The 9,954-nt window shown below is 49.9% G+C and overlaps 1 protein-coding gene across 1 annotated transcript; it reads left to right on the top strand.

Moving 5' to 3' along the window:
* Positions 1-3,670: 3,670 nt before the first annotated feature.
* Positions 3,671-7,864, top strand: LOC125536256 (putative methylesterase 11, chloroplastic). The gene is made up of 5 exons (XM_048699449.1): positions 3,671-4,177; positions 5,805-6,041; positions 6,747-6,890; positions 7,023-7,154; positions 7,243-7,864. The coding sequence occupies exons 1-5, from the start codon at positions 3,863-3,865 to the stop codon at positions 7,528-7,530; spliced, it is 1,116 nt and encodes a 371-aa protein (XP_048555406.1). The 5' UTR covers positions 3,671-3,862; the 3' UTR covers positions 7,531-7,864.
* Positions 7,865-9,954: the final 2,090 nt, after the last annotated feature.

Raw genomic sequence — 9,954 nt, 5'->3', positions numbered from 1 at the left:
CGGCGCTATTTGACGTCTCCGGAAAGGCTCTAAGTAGTAGAGATATCATCAGATTAACCTGATCTCTCGCCGTCCGCGCCTTTCTGCGCCGCACATGCCGATCGGCTATGTACGCATGCACGCTCGTGCAGCTCATACACACAAGCGTCGCACCTACGCATGCTCATGGCCTACGGACCACCCGCTCCAGGTAGTTGTGGTACGGCGTGCCAAGCCGCTACACTTCAACCACCGATACATGCATGCAATGCATGATCGATCACCGGTTGGCAGTTGCTTCCGATTTGCGGCGACAGACTGCCAAAGTACTCCTACAACTTTAACCAACTGCCACTTACATGCTTCAGTTTCAGCTGCGGGCCGAGTGATGAAGTGATCGCCTCAGTTTCAGCTCACTCATCCTGCCATTCTCCCTGCACTTTTGTCTGAAAATGCCACGGCTCGTGGCAAGGACGGGAGACGAATTCCTCAAACGGCTCACCCACCAGGTTCCAATCCTGGCTCTATCCTTACTGTTCAGTATTGATCATCTCCCAGGGACGCATCAATGTAGTAGCATTAATAATCATCATTTTTGCACAACAGAATCTCTGAACCTTCACTGCTCCACAGTCCGGACTCGAGGAACTCATGACAGGATGATCCTCTGCCCCCTTTGCTGCGTTCAGACTTCAGATGCTGACATGTTGCTTCATGATTAGCCACCACTGCCGCATTATCAATATCATAAGGAAGTGAGGAGAGCTAAAGGGGGAGAGGAGAGGAGATGAGGAGGGTACGTGAGGTCTCATGGGAGAAATGATGCTCTTCATCCCCCCTCCCCCCTGCCCTTTTTTAGATAACTAATTATAATTAATTAAAGGAGAGATCTGGAGAAACTTCCCAGATCAGCTTTCTGGTGGGGAACATGTGAGCTGCCTGTTGGGATTGAGCTGAGTTTGATCTGTGCAAAGATCAAACCAAATCCTCCTTTGATACTTCTGTACTGCTGCTTGTCAATAGAGTTCAGAGAAGGAGGAGAGGAGGAAAAGTTGTAAGTTGGATACTTGGATACTGTGCGTACAAGAATTTTTGGAGGTGGCTTTTGTCATTCTGGCCGAAGCAAAGTTAGCTATCATCACAACTGCTAGTCTGGCAGGATTTGCGAGCCTTGAGCGAGCTGCAAATCTTAATTAACGCCTTGTTGAACCTTTGGTCGTGGGTGCTAATCACATGTATATGACTGGCTAATCTTAAGACCACCCGAGTTCGTTCGTTGGTGTCGTCAACGTGCGGATCAATCACCCATGTTCTGCAGGAGTATTTCTAATTAGCAGGCTAACAACCATGATTTGGTGAGCCCAGGCCCCACGCACACCTCCCTCTTCGGAAGAAAACATGTTTAAACACACGGCCATCAGGTCGTCTCATCAGCTCCTCACAGAGGCATATCCGCACCTTTGCGTTCATCCTCCTCTGAAATGATCATCCCGGCCTCGGAAAACTAGCGCCACATCCGTAAATATCCACGATGGTTCATCCAAAATGCGCATTTGTAGAACAACTTTGCGACGGGACTTTTGATCCCAGATTTCATCGAGACAGTTAGTGGTGTGTATAAGTTTAAAGGATGGGACAAACTTTCGACGGCATACGAATATCATATACTACCAGACGTGAAAAGATCGTCCAAATGGCATGGCTGGAACCTCCACTCCAGGCTGACGCATGCATGCGAGTTTGTGGAGCCCCAGTCAGCGAGCGAGCGACCTGTCTTGCCAGCTTGCCCGATCCTTCCACTAGGAGCAAGAGGATCCCTTTTTTTTTTTTTTTTTTGCGGGTGAGGAGCAAGAGGATCCCAACAGCCAAATTAGCAAAAGCAAGTCCGCGACCAAGATTGCTCGGCCTTTTTCACCCAACCAGAACCAGTCGCCACTTCGCGAAGGAAGGAGGAAATACAGTGGAGTAACAGAAAGCTACACTGGGTTGCGCTGTCTGAAACACACTTGAGCAGAGCCGTGTCGATCGTCAATTCCGTCATGAAGCACAACGGCGCTGCTTGATTCTTGCACCATGGGTCTTTCTTTTTTCCTCCACAATTCGGCACCATGTTCTCGTGCAGCAACGCAGATAGAGATCGTAGTACCAGCAGAGTGGCAGTACTACTTGCATCGTTGGTCCACACGGCTCCATCCGTTTCTGAATTTCTAAAGTACCACCACAGTGCTGCTGTGCTGACCACGGAGCGGCGTCCGATCCGAGCATGATTTTCTTGCGGATCAGCCTGGTCAACGGCACACGTTGCTTCCTCTCTCTCTCTCTCTCTCTCTCTCTCTCTCTCTCTATGCAGAATCCTCTTACTACTAATACTACTAGTAATCGATCGCGACGTTGGCGGGGTGGAGATGATTTGTGTTTGACTGGGGGCGCACGCAGGTCTTGAATTGAACCCAACAACCAGTCGCTGGCTCAGCTTATTCCTTGCCCTCGTAGAGAGAGAGAGAGAGCTAGCGAGTCGTTGTGTCGTCGCCATGATGGCTCGAGCGTGTGCGTACGCGCCGAGGCCATCTGGCATATATCCGTGAGAAACGAGCGAGCGGGATATTGATCTTCTTTCTTTTCCTATATATAGAGGAATATATAAGCCAAGATCCGTTCAGCTGCCACTATTTATATTTGGGCGTGCGCGTGGCATGTGGTGGACACGTACTACGCGCCCACCACATACTACTACTTGGAGCTACGTCGCCCCGAACGTTACTTGGAAGTCAACCCACCTGGCCCGGGTCAATTCCTTCCTTCATCGTCACACCGCGCTGTTTTCCTTGGACCCGTTCAGCCGTCTGCATGCGCCGCCGCCCGATCTGTTCCGTTCCGTGGGGTCGCCGTCAAACCACGGAACGGTCGCCCCAGCAAGGAACGTGAAACGGAGAGTTCGTTCCAAAAGAGGGGGCCGTCGCCCGTCGTAAAAAAAAGAAGAAGACGCAAATTTCCTCTCGCACCGTCGCACGTCGCTGATCCGAACGGGCCCCTGACCCATCACCGGCCGGCCGGTGCCGATCTGCTCCATCGCTCCTACGAGTAGTACCTGCTGGTATCTGCTAGGTCACGTCGCTTTCAGCATTTCACGTTGGCTACGAGGTCGCGCGAGCGCACCAACGCAGAGGCACGCTTGTACTGCACCCGATAAAATAAACGTAACGCATCTGTTTACTCCAGTGGTAGTACAGTCATTTGCAGCCACAGCCCACAGCCACTGTAAAATACTAGTGTACGGAGAGTATGTTTCGACGGCAACAGTGATCCCTCCGGTGCTTCCTGCTGACACCGACTGCCCAGCATCGTGCAGTAGTAGCAGCGGGCGTTCCATCCTTGGGCATTCAATTTCAAGTCTCCGAGTTTGCTCCATCGAAAGAGGACGTGACTGCGTATGGAAAAGGAACGAGCCGTGACCTCTGCCATACATATTGTAGTTTTTTCCCATTGTGACAGGGACGGTAGATGACATACGGTCCTTTGGAGATCGCATCGCCTTGGCAACAGTAGTAGTAATCTTTCTTCTTCTTTCGTGGTGTTTTGTCAGCCCTGTTTGCTGACCAAACACGCAGCATTTCCGGTGCCGTCGTGTCAAATGAAGGCAGCAGCACCACCTCTGATGATCCCCCAACAACCAACCACTGGGGCACGAATTTCGCCGGAGCGGAGGCCCCTGTCCGCAAAAACGGCGGTACCACCGCAAGTATAAATTTTCGTACTCCTTTCCAGCCGTTTCTTTCTGCCGCGCCCCCCCTCCCCTCTGCTCTGCTTCGTCTTCCTCTTTCCCCTTCCTCGCCCCACGATCGCCGCCGGTTCTCGGAATCGGAGCGGGCGGGAGGAGGGTCCGATGGGCGCTCTGATGTCCTGCATGTCCGGCACGCCCCCCTCCGACTCCCCGCCGCAGGCCAAGCGGCGCTCCTCCGCGTCCTCCCGCCGCGGCGGCGGCGGCGCCAAGGCCGCGGAGATCGACGAGCAGGCGCTGGCCGCCGCCGCGGCGCTCGTGCTCGGGCAGCGCGGAGGGGGAGGCGCGTTTGACCGGTCCGCGTCGGTGCGGTACGCCGCGAAGCGGCAGCAGCAGGGCCCGCCGCTGCCCAGGAGCTCCAGCACGCGCCCGCGCTCCCTCGCCGACCCCGAGCTCCAGCCGCAGCAGCTCCTCGCCAAGGTATCGACCCCGTCCTCTTCCTCCTCCTTCCTTCGTTCCTCGCTTGCTTCGCTTCTCCCGGTCGCATTGCTTAGTTAGTTGGTCCGCGTGCCGCCGCGTGAAATTTTGACGCTGCTCCATGTTGACTTTTCCTTCACTCGCCGGGAACTCCGGATTTCTGGTGGTTATCGGTCGGTTTTCTCGTCGGCCACCGAGGCTCCGTGAGTGCCGCCTACAGTAGTTTCTACGTAGTTTCCGGCGCCGTCTCCGCCTCTCCGGTCTCCCCCTGTTTCCATGGTGGAATTTGATCCATTCCCATGCTTTGTCCGGCTTGCCGAAACGATGCCCGATTTTTAGGCCGGGGTAATCGTCCTTTTCGAAGAAAAAAATGCTTACTTCAATTCTATGTTGCTCTGTCCTCAAAATTCATCTGTTTTTGTCGAACCTGTCCTGATTCTATAATGCCCTTCAATAGTTCGATTTGTTCCCGTGCTTACTGCGATTAGCGATGTGAGAATTGCCAAGTAGACTTGCAGTACTTACATTTTGCAGGCGTCCTCTGAATCTCTGATCCATCTGTGTCGCTGGTTAGTGAGGCTATAACATGGGGGTCCCGTATGCCATAGGCTAGTCGAAACGTGGAAAACCTACAGCTCCAGGGGCCTCTGTCCATTCATCTCTCCGTGATTGCACAATGCGATCCATATGGCAAGCTACCGAGCATTGATTTAGTAAAAGTCCAGAGCGTATTTGGAAACCACGGACGTCTGGGTGATGGGTGGCGGTTGTTGTTGGTACATATTGGCATGATTCAGAATTCAGACGCCATTACATTGATTGTTTCTTGTACTAGCCTCCTAGGACAATGATATTGTCGCATGTCTTCATTTATTCTGGAGAAGGGACGAGGAGGGTACCTTCCACTTGTCCCATGGATCCTAGTTCCTGATATTCTTTACTTCGAAAAATTGTTTCAGTCACGGTGAATCTGTGTTGCCTAATTTTTGTCGAAATCAAATGTTTGTTGCTGTCACCTAGTCTGTCTTGGCCGTTACTGGAAATGGCTGCCGGCGGCAACTTGGCTTATATACCTGCCAACATGGCTATCAACTAGTGGCGTGCTGACTGTTTACCAAGAAGAAGCTGCCGGCCGTCAGCAGGGAGGTTTTGGTTGATTGTGTAGTTCGTGTCTGACATTTTCAATGCCACTGGTCAGTTGATGGATGTATATATGATACTGAATTAGCACGCCATTTGGCAGTTAATTGGTGTTTTTGTTTTCGAATCGCTGGCAAACAAACATTTCTACAGTTACAACTATGAAAAACGCAAATACCTTTGACACTTTGTCTAGTGCCTAACTGCCTATGCTCCTGAATTCCTAGTGAACTTCAAGGGATTTATTGCATGTTCTTGCTTAGTAATGCAGATGTTTCAGAGTTGTTTTAAGATTCTCAGTGATTTATTCTTTGACTCTAATATATGTTATCTGTATGTATGTAAGATGTGGATCTACCATGCAGAGGCAGGAAGCAATAAAGCTCTTCCATTATCTAAACAAAAAAGATGTTTTAGTGTTGTTTCTATATGTAACTGCGGTCATTGCATTCATATAACCATCTTAACCAATGTGCTGTTTTTTAAACAGGAGTTGAACACTAAAGATTTGGAAACCAACATAATTGTTCTTGTTCACGGAGGTGGGTTTGGTGCTTGGTGTTGGTACAAGACCATGTCACTTCTTGAAGATAGTGGGTTCAAAGTCAATGCTATTGACTTAACAGGCTCCGGGATTAATTCTTCTGATACAAACAAGATTAGCAGTCTTTCAGAGTATGCTGAGCCACTTACCTCTTACCTTAAGGGTCTAGGTGATGCTGAAAAGGTTTGCTCTCTTTTGATATTCTAACCATAATATGTTTGACATATTTAGCAAAATTTACTTCAGTTTGGAATATTATTAGGCTAATCATTTGACTATCATGGATGATAATATTAGAAGATATTAAGTATTAAGATATACGCTGTTAGCCTAAGGTAACCCCTAACCGTTCGAGATAGCAACATGTATGTGAAAGAAAAAACATAAGCACAGAACGTTCTCAGTGTTTTGGAATCAATTTATGAAAGATGGAATCTGAGCTTACGGTTTGAAGTCTGGGCGTCAGTATTACTTGAACAAAAATCTTACACAATGAATGTTCTCCAGATAGTCTCCTAGAGTACCCGTGTCCGTGTCGTGCGATCGGCTCGCCGGCCCAGCGGGATCTCATGAAAATGGCCATGCTTGCTGCCGTACTGCTCGTACTTGAATAGTTTTGAGTAGCTAGGTAACATGCCATTAATGTATGTGCAATTTATTTATCAAAGGCATGCCACTTTACTCGCTGATGCATCAGATTCAATTTCACATTTTCTCAGTATTGTTGGAATTTTTGTGGCGCTGGTTCTGATATTTCAGCATCACATAATTTATTCCATGAGATTTTTTCCTTTGAGACTGGTCCCTATTTGTGATATTTCTTGCTGTGCACAGCATCTTGTTCACCTAAGCAAATATACATCATTGATAGTTCTTGTTATTACACAGGTTATCTTGGTTGGACATGATTTTGGGGGTGCTTGCATATCCCATGCGATGGAGATGTTTCCATCGAAAGTTGCCAAGGCTGTTTTCCTGTGTGCAACAATGCTGACAAATGGACATAGTGCTCTTGATATCTTCCAACAACAGGTTTGACCCCAATGACAGCATAATTACAATTAAAAAACTGAAAAAATAATCTTCAATGTTGTCTAGCATTCAAGTTAGTATATCTTCAAAGATTCTGCCTGATGCCAGACAATTGTGCTCCCATTGCTTCAGATGGATACAAATGGTATGCTCCAAAAGGCACAGGAATTAGTATACTCCAATGGCAAGGACCGGCCTCCCACCGCTATCAACATCGACAGGGCTTCAGTAAGAGATCTGTTATTCAACCAAAGTCCTGCCAAGGTATATTGTCAGACAATCATGTCCAACCATATCACTGAATCCTAGTTTCGAAATTAACATTTCACACCCACTCCATTTGTCTCTGTAGGATGTATCATTGGCTTCAGTGTCCATGAGACCCATCCCCTTTGCCCCGGTAATGGAGAAACTCACGTTAACAGAAGGGAACTACGGGTCGGTGCGGCGATTCTTTGTCGAGACAACGGAGGACAACGCGATACCTCTTTCCCTGCAGCAGAGCATGTGTGTGACTAACCCGCCGGAGAAGGTCCTGCGGCTGAAAGGTTCAGACCACGCCCCTTTCTTCTCGAGGCCGCAAGCGTTGCACAAAACGCTGGTAGAGATAGCGACCCTGCCGCGAGCACAGGCATCATGAGAGCTTGTTCTCTGTCAGATTATTTTTTCAGCCGGCGAGATCGCCATGATTGTTCGCATGACTGCTGCTGTATATTTTGGGATGAGAGTAAGCTGGAGGTAAAATGCAGTAAAAATAGGCGTTGTACAAAACGTTTGGAAGCCGTTGCTCAGGGATGTAAGCAGCAGAGCAGGAGCTCTGGATTTCACCCTTGTCTCAACGATTACACCTTTCCTGTCTGCAATGACATGTTCATCATGGTGGTTAACTTAATACACGTGTGACTGTGTAATTGTACTGCAGCCAATATGAGGAAAAATAGAGGAAAATAATACTAACTGGTTTTTATTTTGTCTGTCGATGCGAATTATGGTCCGGTTACCCTCACGGAAATTGGAATTTGCCCTTTGATCCCGCCCTCGATGACGATGTAGCAGACGAGGTACTCTTGGAGCATCACCTTCTTCCCTGGTTTGAATTGGTGCTCATACTCAAATGGTGATTTTCATCCATCCTCCATCTTCATGCTCCAGGAGTCCAGGGCAAAGTGCAAGCGCGGGCTGATCGCCTTGTAATCAGGTTGCAAACTAGGGCTGCAAACTGCATGACTCTTGTCCCCAGCTGCTCCAGCTCGATCACTTCTCTGTTCATCCTGTGCTTGGGGCTCATCTGCTCGACATCGCTAACTAAGGTGACGGAGGTTGAGGCACTAGCTTACTAGCGCGCCATGAGGCCAAATCCAACGTTTCGATCAAAATGGACAAAAAATACAGTCCAACGCGCCGACACAAATGATGGGGGTTCGTTTTCTTCTCGCCCTTAACGCATTTATGGCCCAAATTTGGGTCGCGTTTCCGTCAAAAAGCGCTAACATGTGGGACACACGCCCTTGTCCTCCCCCTGGTCCGACCGTCGAGGGCACAACGTTGCCATTTCCCCTTCTCACCCAAAAAACTCTCTCGCCCTCCTGCTCCCGTCATGGCCACCGCCTCAAAGGACGCTGTCGCCGCCATCCCGGCCGCCACCGCCGCCCGTTCCGCGGCTTTAAAGAAGAAGAAACCCAAGAAGGTGCTCACGCCGGTGCAGCTCGCCTGAGAAACGGCGAAGAGGGCTGGCCGAAGGGCCGCAGCTGCGGAGAGGAAAGTCGTCGCCGGCCACCACCGCTGCGCAACACAAGGTCGCCGTTGAAGATAATGAGGCCCTCGTCGCCAAGGCCACGCAGGCAGCGACGTAGCAAGCCCTCCTCATGTTAGGGTTTAGCCGACCCACGCCGGCCAAACTTTGGAAGCCTTCAAGGCCCAACATGCGAACAAGCCATTCACCCTAGCCCATTGTTGGACACTCATCAAATATTACCCTAAGTTTAAAGATCAATATGCCACCCTAAAGAAGAATGGAGGGACGGCGGTCGTCCTTGATCATGAAGGAGTGAAGTGGCCAACTCGAAGGTGGACGAGAATCGTGATGCGGCATCGTTCGCCTTGCACAAAAAATTGCAAGGCATGATGACCCAAAAGGAAGCAAGGGACGAGAGGAAGCGCCAAGAAAAAGAGGAGCAAATGAAGGCCTACATGGAGCACCAAACGAAGAAATTCGAGATGGAGGAGGCCGCCAAAAGGAGGAAGCTCGAGATTGAGGAGGCCGTCCAAACAAAGAAGTTGGAGATTGAGGCCACCAATGTGAACACCAAAGCAAAGGAGGTGGCACTAGTTTTCATTGCGAAGGAGGTGGAGATCATGACGGTAGACTTGAGCAAGATGTCCCCGAAGAGAAGCGGTTAGTTCGAGAAGAAGCAAACGACAATGCTCGAGCTAGATGGTTGAGCTACGGACCAAGAGCAACATCATTTTATATGTCGGCTTGTATGCCGACATAAACTGGGGCTGCGAACTACGCCCGTTTTTTGTGCGCCGCCAAGTGTGTCGGCCGCTGGCTATTGTGTCGGCGTGAACCGTGGGTGATAATTTTTGTAGGCTGGCATGGTTGCCGATCGCCGACGCTCTGGCCGGCATGACCATAACAACACATCTAATTTCAGTTTTCATTTTTCTTGCAAAAATTTCAGACGGCCGGACAAAATGCGTTCGCCTGTTAGGCGCACTGCCAGCACAAACAAACAAACGGCCGGACGCCGCCCTTTTTACCCGACCTATGGGACAAAACGAGCGTCCATTTGGGATCGCGCGTAGGAGTTGGCCTGAGTACCTTGGAATGGTTGTCCGTAGGCGAGGCAGATTTTTTACACGTTGGGTGGAGCATGTTGTCGGGGTGCCTGGAGCGGAATTGCACGAATATGTCCTTCACGAGGATGCGGAAGTGGAGATACTCGACCACGGAGTAGAGGAGCAGCGGCGTGATGTCGTCGATGATGTGCTCGGAACGGGCGACACCACCTATTAGCGAGGGCGCCCCTATGTCTCATATAAAGAGATACAGTGGGAACCC

This window comes from Triticum urartu, chromosome 2 (genome assembly GCF_003073215.2).
Source record: "Triticum urartu cultivar G1812 chromosome 2, Tu2.1, whole genome shotgun sequence".
Classification (NCBI taxonomy): Eukaryota; Viridiplantae; Streptophyta; class Magnoliopsida; order Poales; family Poaceae; genus Triticum; species Triticum urartu.
Note: the sequence above shows the minus strand (reverse complement) of the source record. Positions and strands in the feature narration are given on the sequence as shown.